Source organism: Schistocerca cancellata, chromosome 2 (assembly GCF_023864275.1).
Source record: "Schistocerca cancellata isolate TAMUIC-IGC-003103 chromosome 2, iqSchCanc2.1, whole genome shotgun sequence".
Lineage (NCBI taxonomy): Eukaryota > Metazoa > Arthropoda > Insecta > Orthoptera > Acrididae > Schistocerca > Schistocerca cancellata.
In genome coordinates, this window is record NC_064627.1 from 446,775,965 (window position 1) to 446,796,334 (window position 20,370).

Consider the following 20,370-nt stretch of genomic DNA (forward strand, 5'->3'; position numbering starts at 1 on the left):
CCCCTAAGGTAAGTCTTTCCGCTCCCGGGATTGGAATGACTCCTTACCCTCTCCCTTAAAACCCATATCCTTTTGTCTTTCCTTCTCCTTCCCTCTTTCCTGACGAGGCAACCGTTGGTTGCGAAAGCTAGAATTTTGTGTGTATGTTTGTGTTTGTTTGTGTGTCTATCGACCTGCCAGCGCTTTTGTTCGGTAAGTCTCATCATCTTTCTTTTTAAATATATTTTTCCCACGTGGAATGTTTCCCTCTATTATATTCATATAATTATTATGTTGGTTATAATTGTACTGTACTTGTCTTGCAACATGGCTATGCTACATGCTGTATCCATTGTAAACTATTGTCCTGTGTCTCTGTTAAATATACTTGTTCTGGAGGTGTCGTCTTGTGTTATACTTGTTCTGGAGGTGTTGTCTCGTGTTTTTTTTTTATGTTGTGAATTACAGTAGATACTGTACACAATTATCCATAAAATAAACAAGATTTCAGTATTTTGTATCTCTTGATCAAATGGTGAAACAATTAGCGACGCAAACAACACTGGAGGAGTAGGGCTGAGAGCACAACACAAGAAAACACACAGCGATGGCAACTCAAAAAAAGATTAAAAGATAATCTTTTGCACATAATGCTACGTAATGGGGAGAAAAATGGAGAAACTGAAAATGGAAGGTTAAACATGAACACTGCAAACATATAAACTTCAATAGTGATACAGTCATCTTTAATTTCATTCCTTGTGGAATGAATGTTCACAACATGCCAAAAAAAAGAAACATTTATTACTTTCAACTCAAAAGGGATCCCTGAAAGGGTGTCTCAGGTCTCTGATAGGAGTTAAACAAACTGACAGACAGGAGTACAGAATAAGGCTACAGATAACAAAGTGGAATGATAATCTAATCTCTTTTTACTTCTCTTAAAGCATTTTTTTTAATTCTCTGAAAAGATTTTGATCAGTTCCTGAAGCCATAAAGAAAGCAACATGGTACATTACTGGCCTTGCAGTCACTTGATAACCAACAACCAATGCTGAATCTTGTAGTTCAGCTACACACACACACACACACACACACACACACACACAGTTGAAATTAAAGAGAAGAAAATAACTCAAAATATGCTGCCACTGCAGTAACATAGCAACTGGTTCACTTATACTCTAGCAATCCAATCCATACAAATATTTTATCTGTTACATCTTCCTAATTCATGGCTCATCTCCATTTTCTTCCCCTCACTCATTATATTTTTCTGGAATAATAACCCCCCCCCCTCCCCCCCCCCAAGAGAATTCTGCACTTTTAACATAATTTATGAATGGAAAACATGTTTGTATCACAGAAAATATCTGTTCACTAGTGAGAAAATGCTGTCGCTTCTCAACAGTAAACTCATTTCAAAAAATAAAAGAAGAAAAAGAGTCACGGGATACATGCGGACGTGCATTGTCCTGTTGGAACAGCAAGTTCCCTTGCCGGTCTAGGAATGGTAGAACGATGGGTTCGATGACGGTTTGGATGTACCGTGCACTATTCAGTGTCCCCTCGACGATCACCAGTGGTGTACGGCCAGTGTAGTAGATCGATCCCCACACCATGATGCCCGGTGTTGGCCCCGTGTGCCTTGGTTGTATGCAGTCCTGATTGTGGCGCTCACCTGCACGGCGCCAAACACGCATACGACCATCATTGGCACCAAGGCAGAAGCGACTCTCATCGCTGAAGACGACACGTCTCCATTCGTCCCTCCATTCACGCCTGTCGCGACACCACTGGAGGCGGGCTGCACGATGTTGGGGCGTGAGCGGAAGACGGCCTAACGGTGTGCGGGACCGTACCCCAGCTTCATGGAGACGGTTGCGAATGGTCCTCGCCGATACCCCAGGAGCAACAGTGTCCCTAATTTGCTGGGAAGTGGCGGTGCGGTCCCCTACGGCACTGCGTAGGATCCTACGGTCTTGGCGTGCATCCGTGCGTCGCTGCGGTCCGGTCCCAGGTCGACGGGCACGTGCACCTTCCGCCGACCACTGGCGACAACTGGCGACAACATCGATGTACTGTGGAGACCTCACGCCCCACGTGTTGAGCAATTCGGCGGTACGTCCACCCGGCCTCCCGCATGCCCACTATACGCCCTCGCTCAAAGTCCGTCAACTGCACATACGGTTCACATCCACGCTGTCGCGGCATGCTACCAGTGTTAAAGACTGCGATGGAGCTCCGTATGCCGCGGCAAACTGGCTGACACTGACGGCGGCGGTGCACAAATGCTGCGCAGCTAGCGCCATTCGACGGCCAACACCGCGGTTCCTGGTGTGTCCGCTGTGCCGTGCGTGTGATCATTGCTTGTACAGCCCTCTCGCAGTGTCCGGACCAAGTATGGTGGGTCTGACACACCGGTGTCAATGTGTTCTTTTTTCCATTTCCAGGAGTGTATATGCTACTCATCAGTTACACAGTTCATTTCAATATTCCAGACTCAGAATATTTCACATTTCTCAGAATCCCTAGGGCAAGAAACATAAATCAAAACATAATTTTAAAATGTTTATTTTACAATAGTCACCCCAATGATGGAACACATTACACTCACCAAGCAGCTCACTTAGGAGGTCATAAACAGTATGAAAACAAACTCCATGATGAAAATTTACATAAACAAAATAACTGATTCCACAATTGCAGGTTTTCCACTACTATTTGATAATGGATAAAGTAAAATTGTAAAAAGGAAATATAAACCAACTTTACTGCCAAAGCACTTTCTAGCTCAATTCATACTGTGGGGATATTTCTCTGACTAGGTTGTGTTGCCTTTTGTGTACAACACAGATATGTTTTTTAGTGTTTCTAGAAATTTCTTCTGACAGTGAGAAGTTAACCAGTGAAGTTACAGTTGGAAGGAAAATCAAAGTCCTATATGATCAAACTACAGACAGATGGGGAAGGGGGGGGGGGGGGGCTGCATTTTCATGACCATTTTTCAAGTGTGAGGTATAGAAGAATGCAAGATCTTTCCTGATGCTGTGAAATTCCATGAAGTAGTAAATGATAAAAACTGTTCCCTCATACTACTAGATACACCATATGACCACAAGGTGCTACATGACGATGTGAATATACAAGTTCCATTGTTTCACACCTTAGACTACCATGACTGATGAAAATCTGATACATGCATAGTGTCTGTCACATATACGCTACTCAGTTTGGTAGGCAGAAGCCGAACACCAATTATGTCTTATTTATATGACAAACTATGGCAAGTTAGCCTTCCTAAACTCTAGAAACTATAAATACATTATATTTAATTTTTGAAGTTAAAAATATATATTTAAATTGAGAAAATTCTTTTCTGTTAACTGCAATCATTCAGTGGAATAGTTTGGTATGAAGCTGAATATTATTTGGAAAGTACTTCCATAAAATCATAAATTTCTTACATTTGTCATAAGTGGCACACATTCATAACTGTGGTGTGTATTTTATATGAAATTTAACACGCAGAACTATGAAGAGGATTTACATCCAAATATTTTTTTGTGAAAGATCATGCCACCCAGTAAGCAAAATGTTTAATTTCACACAAGGACTCCAAATATCCAGCATCACGTGTACTATGCCCAAAAACAATAAACTAGGAACTAAATTTTAAATTATATGTGAAGGACAGTCTCCTAAAACAATAGAGAAAGTACTGTGATGATATAAATGCATTAGAAAAAGCAGCACAGAACAATACATTTGACAAGTAATGAATACTGCAAAAAGCTAGCAGAAAAGCAAGGTCCCAACCATAAGAGGGTTTGTGGCTCCAGCTCAGATATTTTATCCAAGGAATGTGATTTCAAATAATAGTTAAAAAGACGCCTATATGTTTTCTGATGCAACACTGCATGCACCGTGTAGTTGCTAAGGCCATTTCAAGAAATTTTTTGGGGCATAACTGAAAGACAACAACAAATTTGACGTGATAACTGTCTTGACTGCCATATCAAGCATAAAGTTAAAGAATTTAATGCTGGGATGTATACAATCCTTTCAGCAATAAAGTATCAGGTGTAAAATGATAGTTTTGTTTCTTTTCTACAGAAGACCAATGAAACAGCAGTAGTTAATTACGCATTGTTGACAATTACAAGATGTATCAAGCACTAGTAACAGGGAGAATTCCAATTCTTTTAAATTTATATTTCTAATTATTTTAAAAAATTAAATGCTAACATGCCTACAATATAAATACTGATTTTACCAGATGCATATTCTAATTTTGTCAAAAATAGATTTTACATTTTCATGTCCCAGCTTATTAATGATTAGATATTTTCCGCTGAAAGTCTTTAGTTGTTAATAAAGAAACTTGAATTTAAGTGAAAGCACAATCACTCTGATACCAATATTGCACAAATAAGCAGAAAGTTTCATGTATATTTACTAGACTTACTTTACTGAATTGTTGTAACTGGCCCAAAAATATATTTCATCTTAATGATAACAATAATAAAATAGCAAACCTTATGTGGACCACATGAACCTCCATAGTTCCTCATTACAAACTCCAAACAGTGTAATAAATAAGCAGCATTCTGAAATAAAACATTATATAAATTACAATATGAAACACATCTAAAAAATTCTTAAAAATGAGTACAGATGCAAAAGACAAAACAAGTTCGTAAAACCTCAGTATTTACAGTAAGGGTAGATGCTTGAAACAAAGCACAAGCCATAAGTATAACAGTAACTGCATAGAGATAGAGGGGGTCAGGGGGAGGGGGAAGGGGGGAGGAGGGAGCGGAATTTGGAGGCAGGATGACATGTCTACTCTCTCTGCACCACTCTGCTCCCTACAACAGTCTATGTATTGGTTGGAGCTTGCTCTCCTGGCTCCAAACATGAATCTCCATGGTGGTGGTTATGTAACTGCTGGTAGTTTATTGAACATCATTATATTATTCATCATTCAATTGAAGAACTCTTCTTTTAACTTTTCTGTTTCTTCATTCATCCAAAGGTGAAATGATCGAAAACAAATGGTAGTCAACACTATCATGAATTAACTTACTCATAGGGAATTCACAGCAACTTATTAAAAATCACTGTTGGCCCTCTGACCCGCCTGGACCATCATGTAAATTAACACTTCACTTCTGGAATTTGGGGAGGTGCACTGTTCCCTGATTGAACCTGTCCATTGGATTAACAATGAGGGATGGTGGGCTGGCCAGCCAGGATGTGGTTTTTAGGTGGTTTCCCCACATCCGACTAGGTGAATACTGGACTGGTACCCACGTACCACCTCAGTTACGCAATTAGCAAACATTCTTACACTTTCATGTGGAATAACACTTGATGTGAAATGATGAGATACAGGAAATTCCGTCCTAGCAGTAAAGGGGTGGCAACAGAAAGGGCATATGGGCATCTTCTAACACTAACATTGCCAAATCCACGTTCATATGTCAACACCTTGTATATACGGGATAAAGCCAAGAAAAAGAAGATGACTGTCAGCCATTTACAATTCATACAATAAGATTAAATAACAATGTTACCTCTTATCACTCTCAAAGGCGGGTCGAAGTATTTACGTCATGTTTGAGAAATGTTTTTGTTAAAACTTCCTGACAAATTAAAACTGTGTGCCAGACCAGAACTCAAATCTGGGACTGCATTTTACAGGCTATCCAAACATGACCTGTCCCCATAGCTTCAATTCTGCACAAACCTCTAGGTCCCAGGCTAAAGTCTTGGTCTGACACAGTTTTAATCTGTCAGGAAGTCTCAAACAGCACAAACTCCTCTGCAGAATGAAAATCCACTCTAGAAATGTTTTACTGCTAACAATCTCCTCAGCTCTTTGCAGTTCAAAGTTCCACCTAATTGCAGTCCTATAGTGTACTAAGTTCCATCTAACTTCCACAGTCAAAGTCTCTCTTCCATGGTGCAACCAAACTTGTTTCATGGTATATAAATAATACCTCTAGGCTGTGCATAAGTTCTAACATATACTCAATAATTTTATTACTATTTTGCAGTCACTTGGGACCAGTGATCAGTAACATCATCATTTTCATTGATTTGCAGTCATTTTGCTGAGAGTGATTTTTTTATATTCCTTAGAGACAAAGGTATTGTCAGGAGTGCACCCAAGAAAGTGTGATAAGACTGCTCCTATTCTCTAAATACATAAATGATTTGATGGAATGGGTGAGCAGCAATCTGTGACTGTCTGATGATGACACTGTGGTGTATGGAAAGGTGTCATTGTTGAGTGATTATAGGAGGGTACAAGATGACTTAAAATTTCTGGTGGGTGTGGTAAATGGTAGCTTGCTGTAAACATAGAAAAATGTGTGTTAATGCAGATGAGCAGCAAAAATGATCCCATAATGTTCAAATATAGAATCAGTAGTGTGCTGTTTGACAAAGTCATCTTAATTAGATACATAGGCATAACGTTGCAAAGTGATATGAATGGAGTGAGCACATAAGGCCACTAGTACAGAAGGTCAATGTTCGACTTTGGAGAATTTTAGGAAACTGTGGTTCATCTGTAAATGTGACCACATATAGTGTGACCCATTTTTAAGTGCCGCTCGGTTGCTTGGGATCCCCACACATGAGATTAAAGGAAGATATCAAAGCAAATTCAGAGGTGGTCTGCTACATTTGTTACCGGTAGATTCGATCAACTTGCGAATATTGTGGAGATGCTTCGTGAACTCAAATGGGAATCATTGGAGGGAAGAAGACATTCTTTTCATGAAGCACTACTGAGAAAGGTTAGAGAACCAGCATTTGAGGCTGAGTGCACAAAGATTCTACTGCTGCCAATGTACACCATAAGGACCATGAAGATAAGAAATATTAGAACTCATACAGAGGCACAGAGACAGTTTTTTTCCCTTGCTCTGTTTGCATGTGGAAAAGGAAAGGTAGCCTCCACCATTCACTATACAGTCGCTCCAGAAATTACACTGATAATGGGACAAAAAGGGCCTGTGATTCAAGAACCCAGCATAACCAGTTAACTATCTACCTTTCAAGTTACATATGAACACTTTTTTCTTCGAAAAATTGCCTCCAAAATTCAGATGCGTCTTATACTAGAAATTAATATAAAAATGTCCAGTGTTTAATTCAAAATTCCGACCAGTCTTAAAAATGGTCATGTATTCAATGCTGTGGGAAACATATCTCTATCTGGCAACAATGGATTCAATTGGCAGTAGCAGTGCACTGATGCGACAAACATGAGTTGTGAGGATTCAAAAGCTTGCTAACACTGTCTCCCTCCCACCTCACCATCACAAACCCAGAACACTGTCTAGTCTACAATGCATCATTGTGGTCTACGGTGCCACTGAACTTCAAATGAAAGTGATTTGTGTTTTCAGTTACAGTGCAATATTTTTGTTAGTAGCCAGTTTCGTAATGGAAAAAAATAAAAGGTATTCATATGATGCAGGTTATAAATTGAAAGTAATAGCATCTGCAGAAACACATGGAACCAAAGGAGCTGAATGGCATTTCAGCCTTCCACCAACTGAAGAAAAAAACATTCCCAATTGGCGGGCTACTAAAAAAGAACAAAAAAAATAAGGAAGACTATATGTGCAAACAAAGGACTGAATGCAAAATGGCCAAAACTAGAAGATGACATACTGAAATGGATTCTAGGACACTGTCAAAATGGAATTGGAATCAGCACAAAAATAATTCAAATATAGGTTCATAAGCTAGTCCTACAGTGGAACTTATAAGACTTTAGGGTGGAGTTGGTTTGTGCTACAGGTTTATGAAGTGTCATGGACTTACCAAGTGAACCAAAACAAAAATATATCAGAAAATGCCATGAGAGTAAGAAGACAAAATATTATCTTTCCATTGTTTTATTATTCAACATCAAAAGAAAACCAGTGAGGAACTAAGCCAAATAGCTGATATGGACAAAATTCCTCTGACATTTGATGTGCCATGTAACAGAACTGTTTCATGAAAGGTGCTAAAACTGTAACTATAAAAACAAGTGGACATGAAAAAATACACTACACTGTTGTCCTTTCATGTTGTGCTGGCCGTACTAAACTTAATCCTATGATCATTTTCAAGTGCAAAACAATGCCAAAACCTCCTGAAATACCTCCAGGTGGTGTTGTTCACGTACATGACAAGAGTTGGATGGAAGAGGCTGGTATTAAATTATGGATTAACAAAGTGTGTGAGAGAAGGAAAAGTGCTTTACTGAAGAAGAGTTCTCTTCTTGTGCTAGATCAGTTTAGTAGCCATTTGAAAAGTTCTGTGAAAGAAAAATTGAGACAGAGAAATGGAGAGTTTGCTGTTATTCTGGGAGGACTTAATTCGCAATTGCAACCACTTGATGTCTCAATAAACCTTTTAAAGTGTATAAGAGAAAGTAAGGGAACAAATGGATGATGGATAAAACCCAACAAGAATTCATGCCAAATGGAGCTTTAAAACATCATACAATCAAACAAATGTGTCAGTGGATAAAACAGTTGAGTTGTGGTCTAGAGTAAGAGAAGATATTACTGTTAAATCTTTCAAGAAGTGTGGCACAAATAATGCTCACGATGGCAGTGAACACCATTTTACATCTGAAGAGGACTACAACAACAAAGAAGAAGAAGGAAGTTTGGATGGTGATTTTCAGGGATTTTAAAGGTCAGTTCAGTTTTATAAACTAAGATTTTTTTTAAGCCTGCCTTTGCAATCACTTAATAAAAAAGATAAAAATGTTATTTTTTTAAAAAATTGCTTAAAAATTAAGGTGTGTCTTATTGTCCATAAAATACAGTACGAAGGGAAGACCCTGAGGAGATGCTGCCTTTGAGTGAACATTCAGATGTCATGGGCCGACGCAAGAGCCTGAAGTAGTTCCCAATAAGTGAAGGATTCATTATAGGATTCAGCATTGTGTTTTTCCGTGGTTTATGGACCGGGATGATGACACACTGTTTATGAAACAGATAAACGATAGGGGGATGTCTTCAACTTATCTTTTATGCATTCAAAAGGTAGCTGGGTAAGAAGAGGACAGCTCAGATGTGTTCAGCAAGAATCTATGCATCAGTAGAAACACCATCATGAGGGCAGAAGGCCCAGAACAGTTTATCTTTGCCAGCGCAACAAACTATGGAGTTCAGCCCACATCTGGAATGAAAAGCAATAAATTCTCAAGTAGAATACATTTTGCTCCCAGCAGTCCTCCTTACTTTAATTACATAGCAAGACTGCATGGAGCTGCTTAAAAGTGACCTGGGCAATACATGAAGGATGTCACTAGAGATGATGCAGGTCCTTTCAACAGCCTGAACAGCTGCTGCAATGTCTCTGGTCCACCATGGTACTGGCCATAAGTAGAAGAGGCCTGCACAAAGGGGGATAGCAGTTTCAACAGCGCAAGTGAACACATCGGAGATGTCTTCAACCACTTTGATGATTCAGTGGGACAGAGAGGTGATGGCCCTTCAGACAGTACAATGTGGTAACTGATCCAACAGATAGTGATAAGGAAGTAACAGGATCACAAAAAAGTGAACACTGCCACAAAGACTATCATATAGTGACAACTGTTGTGAAGCAACAAGATTGACGGAGGAGGGTGATAGGTAAAAGTAAAAAGGTGCTATGGTCGGCAGTAAAGTGGTTAAACTATCGTCAGTGAGGAGACACAGATCAAGATCAGAAAGAAGTCGGTCAGTCAGAAGGCTCTAACCAAATGGGTCACTCCCCCAAAGGGGTTGAAGTTCACTGAAATCTGATTATGGAAGCCATCTTAAGACACAAAGATGTCCGGCCTGGAAGGTCAACTATTCGCTGACATCATCTGTGAAAAAACAGACAGAAGGAATGGACCCTCAATGTGTCAGAGAATGGTAATCAGTAAATTGCATTTCTTGGAAAGTAACATAGGTTGTGAAACAGGAGAACAGTTGCGGTTGTAGTCTCGGCAAATGAAACTAATATCCATTGAATTATCATGTTAAGGATGTCCTAATTAGGCTTGAAGGTGTCAAGAGGACATGGCATACCTCAGAATTACTGTCTGTCACCAGGGGTCAGGAGCAATATTGATGAACATAGGTCCTTAGTCCAATGGCATGAGAGAATCTGACATCTCCAGGGTCACTGGAGTAGCCTCGCCTCTGCCTGTGATTCCTTCTTTTTCTGTTCCACTACTTTAGACAGTTGTGACCTTGCAGGGGCTTATCCACCATGATTGTAGGCACTAAAGTGGTACTGGAAGCCCTGGGACCCATGTTAAGTGTCTCCTCCAACTACTGCTCGGTTCTGGGTTGGTGGGTTGGTTATCTGCTGATTTCTGGAGATAGGGTTCTAAATGGAGCTCTGTCACCAGCAGACTCTGAAGGAGGATGCTGTTTCTGCAGCCAGTGCAGGGAGTCCTTGGAGATGATGGTTGAGGGTATTCGCAGCTGCAGTTTATTAACTGGAGACAAATTATAGCGCCAGCTGCAATTTTACTTCCTAATACCATGACCAGTTTCAGCCACCAGGGACTTTTTCAAGTGGTTCTCAACCTAGTGTCATGAAGGTATACGTGGCTGCAGTAGTGGCAAAATTCAATACCACTGGGACAGGATATAAGCAATTTCAGTTTTCCTGATTTTAAACATGAGAATTGAGCAGAAACTAATTTTTTGGATTTTATGTTTCTTAATTAAGGTAATACACTATGGTGATCAGAAAGGGTGATTGCCTCCACAACTGACATACAAGGGTGGTTACTCACATGATGTATTTTCATGAATCAGATGACCAGTCTCCATAAATTGGTTTACTTCTACAATGGGAAGGCATATGCCTGAAGCCTTTGCACTGCCCTGCTCAGCAGAGACAACAATTGCTCTGGTGTCAACCTTGATGATGCACACCATGACATATATGATGTACAAAGTGAACTCCTCACTTCTCCAAGTTTCCATGTAATTCCTCATGCATCTGCAGAGTTCAGTCGCAGTGGAAGTTAAACTCTGCACCATACTGAACTTCTCATGGCGTTTGCCAATAACAAGTATGTCACCACGTTTCTCACAAAGAGATTAACACTTGGGACCGTGTAGCAGTTGCTGTTCTAATTGAGACAGAACCACTTCATAGTTAACTAAGGGAAGAAATTTCTCCAAATATATTTGCAATATTTCATACAAAAGAACACATGCTTAATAAATAGAAAGGATCCACCCGCACTCCGCTTGCAAACCAGGAACTGACAGCAGTGAGTTTGCTTGATTTTGCTTTCTTTCCATGGCCTGACCTAGGAGAGAAAGTTCTACGAGTTACAGTGATCTGCACTATCTGGAGAGACTGCCAGAGCCACATCGCCACCGGCTGATAGCTTTGGTCTTTTCACTGTGTAAAATACCTGTGATGATGCTGCCTAGTCCAGTTAAGGGCTCCCCCATGGAAATCACCCAGCCAGATCAATGGTCACCCAGTTTGATGACCACTGCCTGGAGTCCTGATGCATCTATACAGATGGCCACATACCCCTTGATATGCACAAAAAGGTAACAGCTCGGTCATCAATAGCATGTTCCCTCTGTAGTCAGTGGCCCACTACTGTGCATATGCCATGCTGGGTATTGGGCGAACTTTGCTGCACAGTTCTCGCATATGTGAAAAAAATTCAAATCTGGATGTGGTGACCAAACACCAGTTTAATGAACTACATGTGGTACAATAAATACACAAAGTGTAAAAAGCTGTAATCAATGTCCTACAGGTAGGCATGTCTCCTTGTGTCTGTGTATATGCGGATGGATATGTATGTGTGTGCGCGCGAGTGTATACCTGTCCTTTTTTCCCCCTAAAGTAAGTCTTTCCGCTCCCGGGATTGGAATGACTCCTTACCCTCTCCCTTAAAACCCATATCCTTTCGTCTTTCCCTCTCCTTCCCTCTTTCCTGACGAGGCAACCGTTGGTTGCGAAAGCTAGAATCTTGTGTGTATGTTTGTGTGTCTATCGACCTGCCAGCACTTTTGTTTGGTAAGTCTCATCATCTTTCTTTTTAGACATATTTTTCCCACGTGGAATGTTTCCCTCTATTATATATATATATATATATATATATATATATATATATATATATATATATATGTTAAACATGCCCTGTTTGTCATCTGCATGTCAAAAGCCAAGTGTGTAAATGGTTTGCATTAAGATGACAACAACAATGGATGAATGTCAATGGTACCAAATTACAAAGTCATTGATCCCTCCACACTGGGAGTACTGAGCTGCTGAAGTTTGTCAAGCAGAACAATATGTGACACCAGATTGTGGCTCTACTTTTTAGCAACATTAGAATGGCAAATATACGAGGTGCATTCAAGTTCTAAGGCCTCAGATTTTTTTTCTCCGGACTGGAAAGAGATAGAAACGTGCATTGTTTTAAAATGAGGCCGCGTTCATTGTCAATACGTCCCAGAGATGGCAGCACCGTATGGCAGATGGAATTTTACCGCCAGTGGCGAGAATGAGAACTGTTTTAAATACTTAAAATGGCGACGTTTTCGTTACTTGAACAGCGAGCAATCAATCATTCGTTTTCTGAATTTGCGTGGTGTGAAACCAATTGAAATTCATTGACAGTTGAAGGAGACATGTGGTGATGGAGTTATGGATGTATCGAAAGTGTGTTCGTGGGTGTGACAGTTTAATGAAGGCAGAACATCGTGTAACAACAAACCGAAACAAACTCGGGCTCGCACAAGCCGGTCAGATGACATGATCGAGAAAGTGGAGAGAATTGTTTTGGGGGATCGCCGAATGACTGTTAAACAGATCGCCTCCAGAGTTGGCATTTCTGTGGGTTCTGTGCACACAATCCTGCATGACGACCTGAAAAGGCGAAAAGTGTCATCCAGGTGGGTGCCACGAATGCTGACGGACGACCACATGGCTGCCCGTGTGGCATGTTGCCAAGCAATGTTGACGCACAACGACAGCATGAATGGGACTTTCTTTTTGTCGGTTGTGACAATGGATGAGACGTAGATGCCATTTTTCAATCCAGAAACAAAGCGCCAGTCAGCTCAGTGGAAGCACACAGATTCACTGCCACCAAAAAGATTTCGGGTAACCGCCAGTGCTGAAAAAATTATGGTGTCCATGTTCTGAGACAGCGGGGGCGTAATCCTTACCCATTGCGTTCCAAAGGGCACTACGGTAATAGGTGCATCTTACGAAAATGTTTTGAAGAACAAATTCCTTCCTGCACTGCAACAAAAACTTCCGGGAAGGGCTGCGCATGTGCTGTTTCACCAAGACAACACACCCGCACATCGAGCTAACGTTACGCAACAGTTTTTTCGTGATAACAACTTTGAAGTGATTCCTCATGCTCCCTACTCACCTGACCTGGCTCCTCGTGACCTTTGGCTTTTTCCAACAATGAAAGACACTCTCCATGGCCACACATTCACCAGCCGTGCTGCTGTTGCCTCAGCAATTTTCCAGTGGTCAAAACAGAAGCCTTCGCCGCTGCCATGAAATCATGGCGTCAGCGTTGTGAAAAATGTGTACGTCGGCAGGGCGATTACATCGAGACGTAACGCCAGTTTCATCGATTTCGGGTGAGTAGTTAATTAGAAAAAAAATCTGAGGCCTTGGAACTTGAATGCACCTCGTACACTGGAGCTAACTTGAAGCAGTCATAAAAGAATAAAATACCATGATACAGGAGGAATATATTCTAGCCAAAAAAGTCAGGGTCGCCCGGGCACCCGATTTGTGGCTGGATGTACCCCTTTCTACATCTGTGACTGTCCACCACTCCTCCCCCTCCTTTCCTCCCTCCCCTTGTAATCCACAGTCAGCATGACAAAGGAGAGCAACAGATAGCTTAAGAAAAAAAAATCCCACCACAGTAAACAGTCAAGTAACACCCAGCCATTAAAATGCTAAGAAATGCAAAGCAATATAAATAATGAAGGGTTTGGGGTCCAGCCAGCATATAAGTCAGGAACAGACTATGGCCCCCAAAAGCGCATCTTGCAGCAGGTGCCATACCTCCATCCCCAGTCAATAGCTGGCCATTAAAATTTAATACTTACTCTGCCACTTGGGCACTGTCACCCAGTACGAAAGGTTGCGAGTCCAGTAAGTTTTCATTTTTGCAGGAAGGCAACATAATTGGAGTACTCTAGTTAAATATGTCTATTGACTAATGGGCATTACTGCTACAGCTTGAAGGTATTCTCACCTGAGCAAAGACTGTCATTAAGTCAGTCACGTGTGTCCACTACAAAGTCAACAAATTATATTTGATTCCCTCTGAGTAGTTCACACAGAACTCTTATACAGCCACATGGTCTCCTGTATTGCTGTTGCTGTTGGTGACCACACTACATTAGTCTGTATTCAAAGGTGTACAACAGTTATCCATTGTTCAAGCTCTGGTGTGCTCCAATAAAACAGGTACATTCCAGTAGCTTCTTTAGCTAAGGGATTAGAAAGTTGGTGCTCTAGATTGCAACAAAAATCATCATCCAGAGGATGACTATTGATATCACATTTTTATGGAGATTGGAAGGCAGGTCTTGGTTAGCAATGTTTTCTGGTTTGGAGTCTGCTCAGAGTGTCACTACGTTTTAGAGAAGTATTGTAATTATGGGTACTAATTGACTGCGGGCTCAAGTGACGATCACCAGTTCTGATGTGAAAAAACAGAATCTAGTTGGCAGGGAGCAACGTTTACAGTTCTCAAAATGTGCTAAAGCACAACCAGTTTGGTCTTTCAGCATGGAACCATCATTATCCACAATTTCTGTAGTGGAAAATCCATCAAGAACTGAAAGCAGCCGACAATGGAAGGTGGAAAACTCTACATTTTCTTTGGCCTTAGAGATAGAGCCAGGCAGATCTGTGGGTTAGGGACACAACAAGGAGATGATTGTGGTAAAACACTGAGAAGAAGTTTCTGTGGGAGAAGGTTGAGCTCAGGAAAGAGACAATGTATATAGACTGCTCTTGTTACACCTGACTGAGGCTTCCTTTGAGTGAGTCCACTTCTCCTTCTTGGAGAAAAGGTGTGACGTATGGATACACAGTGAAACTGTGAACTTGGAATGCATATTTTAATAACAAGCAATTGTTCATGTCTGGTTTTTATGAAATAATATAAACACAATACTTCTACTGCTTGAGTAACTAATTATAGATAAAGATTTCTGGATGCACATGTACGGTTCTATTCTGACAGAAATGTATCACATTTACGTTATTAGCATGTAACTGTAAACCACGAGCAAGAGACAAGGATTGGACTTTCCAGTGGTACTCTACTGTTTATTTCTGTGACACTTGTGCCTGAGGATCTGTAATAAATACTGAAGTCATAAACAGGGATGGGGGAATGGTATGTATTACAGTTCCAGCAAGGACACTGAAAGCTATTAAGACAAGATCACACATAACAAAGAACATTATTCTCTGGTGAATGAATAGGAAGTGTCAACCTGAACTCAGAATAACTTGTGTGATAAGAAGTTTCAAATAAAAATTGAGGGGGAATCACTGAACTCCACTTGTAGAATATGGTAAGGATGAAATGGCGCCATGCAATACCATAAGCCTTTTTTCTACTGAAGAAAACTGCAATAAGTTGTTGTTGATAATATTCAAAAGCCTTCTGAAAAATGGTCTCTAAGAGAGACAAAAGAAAAGCCACACCTTTCAGAAACCACAATGGGAACTGGATAATAGGACTCATGTCTTGAGCGTCAACACAACACCCAATTTACCATTTGTTCAAGTAGCTTGTACATTATGTTTGTGAGGACACTTGGCTGATGACTGTTTCTGGAGAGTTTTAGCTTAGTTCCAGCACTGGAAGAGTTGTACTGTGTCTCTACTGGTTTGGGAAATTTATCACATTCCAGATACAGCTAAAATACTACAGTCACATACAAGTTTCTTTCCTTAACACAATCATTTGTGATTCTGTTGAAGTTGCGTTAGAAAAATCCTTTATTTGCAGCTACTAGTTTCAGACATGATGTTCATTATCAAACCATCACCCCCATAAATACTGACACATGATACAACCAGTACATTTGCAAATAGCCACAGTCAGCAATCGTAACATCTACAAACTCATCTACAGAGGATTAGGTCAGCACTTCTAGCCACACAGCACCAACCAATTGTCTTTCCTCTAAAGACTGAATATTCAGGTGTTCTGTGGAGCAGATTCATTATACATTTCTCAACACTGAATCAAGTTATTTACTATTCTGCATTGTGGTTAGACTTATGTTTTTCTTTTCTTAGTAGATAACATGTTCTGCCAAGGAAATATTGAAAAAGGATGTCACTGTAAATTACAATGTTATTTTAAAAGGATATTACATAATTAATACCTCTGTCTGAGAGTGAAAGTTTGATGAAACATGATGAACATGCTCCAAGAATTTTGGGATTACAGATCCGGAAACCGGCTTTGTTAATTCCTGTATCATTCCTGAGTACTGAAAGAGATTTCCTACAAAAAAAAAATTAAAAAAATACATAAAAAACACAACAATAAGATTTTTGACACATGTATGGTTGCTTCCGAATTTCAAAAGTATTTAATACACAACTCACCAAGTACTTCATAAACCAGTAAACTTATTTCCTTTTCTCTGGAACCGCTACAAATCCTGACGCATTGTTGCATCCATGATACACAGTTATCAATGAACACATCATCTGAACACTGTGGAAGAAATACTTTTAACAAATGTAGGCCTTGCGCTCTGAAAAACAAAAGTTATAAAGGAATTAGTTAGCTAGAAAGCCAGTACATCTTAACAAATATGCTTGCAGTAACCTGTATATACCTGTCCCCATGAGAATTCAATTTGGTATTGATGAAGGCGACGACTGACTGAATTTCGTTCCTCCCCTGAAACAAGGAAAAAAAATTAGAAAATGATGCCACATTCCTGCACATAAACATCCCTAATACCCACGACCTTGCCATTATTGAACACTTCCTTTCCCAGTGCATGACTGACTCCAAACCTATAACCTCTGTCCTGGTCACCTTTACCATAGAGATGGGGGATCCGCTCTTGAACTAATTCATAGAGTTCAATCTTTCAAAGGAGTGAACAATCAGTGATTCAGAAAAAAAGAACGGTAGCTCCAAACGTTTCCCACGGCAGAGAGAGAGAGAGAGAGAGAGAGAGAGAGAGAGAGAGAGAGAGAGAGAGAGACAGAGCATATCAGCAGCGCCTCTGCTGGTCACAGCACAGTGCACGCCACACAACACAGCCAGCGCCGGCCTCTGCCCTGCTTCTACCTTGGCTGCCTGCATTGTGCAGTGCCCCATTGGATTTTGTGTTTCACATGTGCGTCGTCTGCCGCGCAGTGTCTAGCGCAGCGTAACTTCGCATCGCACTCTGTCGGCGATCGTTTCAGTCGCACGTCCTGCCCTCTGGGCAGTTGATGCGAGCAACAGGACAGAGAGCCACCTAGCGGATAACATAGGAACTACTTGCAAAAACCCGCTCGCGAGGGAACGAACTATTTTGTCTCGGAGCGGGTGAGTTCACCGCTACCCCCTCCCTCGGAACTCGCCCGCTCAATGCTCGCCCCACCGTCTCGACTCTAGCCAGAGCGTCGAGCAAAGCGACTCAGGTGTCACTGTGGTCTCTGCGGTCTCAGCTCACGCAGTAATACAGCTCGCGGCTCGACCTGCTCGACTCAGCGCCTCTGCATCGGAGTTCGTCCCCACTGGATATTGTTCTTCGTAGTAATGCCGCTATGTATATTACATTATTATGTTATGTATACATCAATTGTTTTTATTTTATTTTTATTTGTTTAAACTGATTAGATTAGGTTCCTGATGACTCCTCTTACTATAGGATTTTTATTATAGACACTCGAATTTACGCTTTAATTACGAGCGAACCGATAAACGTATCGCAAAATGTGATACACCAATATTTTCCTTGTTTTATTCTGCGTAAGGCTATATGCAGCACTTTCGTTTTACAGTCAAATTTATATTTTTTTTTCTTATTCTGGTACGGATTTTGCGATTTTAGGCGTCTTCGAAAGGAAACGTTCACTTTAAAAATATATGGCTTGCGATGTATTTGTATGAGGTTAATGAAATTTTAATACGTTATAGCCAAATATATTGTTAATGTAAATCTCAAGTTACAACATTTTCCGATCACCCAAAAAACCACGATAGTGCAAAATAAATCAATAATCAAAAACTTTGTCATATCGTGGAAATTTCAATAAACAATACAAAATTCTTACTCATTATCTGTGTTACTTCAAAATAGGACCAAATAAGATCAAAATACAGGTATAGTACTGGAATAAACCAAGTTTAAAGGGCAATGTGCCTTCCATTTATTTTATATTGTAAATGAGTGGTGAGTCATGAAAAAGAGCTAATTCATTTCAGGGAGTGAACAGTTCTGATCCAATCTCTGAAAAGAACAGTTTTGCCCATCTCTACTTTACCAACTACATCCTCACCCATAATTACTTCACCTTTGAAGACATCACCTACAAAAAATCTATGGTACAGTAATGGGCACCTGCATGGCACCATCCTATGCCAACCTATTCACGGGCCATCTAGAGGAATTCTTCTTAACAACCCAGAATCCCAAACCCCTTACCTGGTTCAGATTCACTGATGACATCTTTGTGATCTAGATCGAGGTTGAGGGTACCCTATCCACATTCTTCCAGAAGCTCAACATGTTCTCCCCCATTTGCTTCACTTGGTCCTCCTCAACCCAATAAACCACCTTCCTCATTGTTGACCTCCATCTCAAAGATGGCTACATCAGTACCTCTTTCCATATCATGCCTACCAATCACCAACAATATATCCAGTTTGACAGCTACCACCCATTCCATAACAAGCCCATACAATACAGCATAGCCATCTGTGGTCATCACATCTATAGTGACAAGTAGACCCTTTCCAAATATACCAAGGGTCTTCACAGACCGAAATTACCCTTCTAAACTGGTACTGAAATAGAAACTTCATGTGCCTTATCTCTCCAGTCACCCGTCTGACCACAGAGGAGCATTCCCCTCATAACTCAGTACCACACAGGACTGGAGCAACTGACTTCCTCCACCAGGCTTTCGGGTACCTCTCACTGTGCTCTCAAATGAGGAGTATCCCACCCATTATCCTTCCCACCCCTCCCACAGTGGTATTACACCGTCTACCGAACCTACACAATATCCTAGTCCATACCTACTCTGCCCCAACTCCCCAACTCCTTGCCTCATGGCTCATATCCCTGTAATAGACTAAGATACGAGACCTGTCTCACACATTCTCACACCAACACATACTTCACTTCTGTCACAAGCATTATTTGTCTCATCATACCTGTAACGTAGTCAAGTGATTTACAAGCTAAGCTGCAACCACTGTGCTGCATTCTATGTGGGCATGAAAACCAACAAGCTGTCTGGTTGCGTGAATGGCCACCGATAAACTCTGGCCAAGAAACATATGGATCACCCAGTTGCTGAGCATCACTTCAATGACTGCTTCACAGCCTGTGCCATCTGGCTCCTTTCTACCAATGCAACGCCAACTTTTCCAAATTGCACAGGTGGGAAATCTCCCTGCAAAAAAATCCTATGTTCCTGTAACCCCCCTGGCCTCAACCTCCATTAGTCCCTTTCCTTCACCCACCTATCCCCTTCACTGTTCCCATTCCAGTACTACACAGACTTCCATCCAACTGACACACCCACAGTCTTTCTTCTCTTCTCTGTTTCTCTCCTTTCTAGCACCCCTCCCCCCCCCCCCCCAATCAAAATTCCTGATTGCACCTAGCTACCCTACTCTGCTCCACCACATCCCTGTGTGCTCCCACAAGCAGCACTTCATGATCCCCCATTCGAACCCTGTTATCTCTCCCCCTTCCCCCTCTCCCCCCCCCCTCCCAGCCTCCTCCTTACCCACACCAACCAGATCGCTTCTCTTGTCATGCACAGATGCTCGCAGTCCGACTTCAGCGGCCATAGACAGCAGTTGTGTGTGTGAGTTGTGCTTGCATGAATGTGTGTTGTATACTACAGAAGAACACCTTTGGCCCGATAGCTCATATATGTATCAGACTTTTTGTTGTGCCTGTCTGCGGCTCAACATCTCCACTATATGCTGAGTAGCAATCTATCCTTTTCATAATACTGTCTTACAAATAATTTCCCCTTTTAAAAATGATTTCATTGGTTTTACACATAAACAAGCAAAATTACATAAAATCACTGCACAAAAATTCTTTCAAAAAAAAAGAGAAACAAATATGCAATGTTTTACCAACTTTTAAC

The 20,370-nt window shown here is 41.0% G+C and overlaps 1 protein-coding gene across 1 annotated transcript in view; it reads right to left on the bottom strand.

The window, feature by feature from the left end:
• The window catches only part of LOC126161930 (uncharacterized), a 114,571-nt gene that overhangs the window by 70,053 nt on the left and 24,148 nt on the right, over nucleotides 1-20,370 (bottom strand). The window contains exons 2-5 of the mRNA XM_049918104.1: nucleotides 16,875-16,939; nucleotides 16,639-16,790; nucleotides 16,413-16,534; nucleotides 4,518-4,589 (exon numbers count right to left, since the gene is read on the bottom strand). Of these exons, the coding sequence (XP_049774061.1) occupies nucleotides 4,518-4,589; nucleotides 16,413-16,534; nucleotides 16,639-16,790; nucleotides 16,875-16,939 (411 nt within the window). The remainder of the gene's footprint in view (nucleotides 1-4,517; nucleotides 4,590-16,412; nucleotides 16,535-16,638; nucleotides 16,791-16,874; nucleotides 16,940-20,370) is intronic.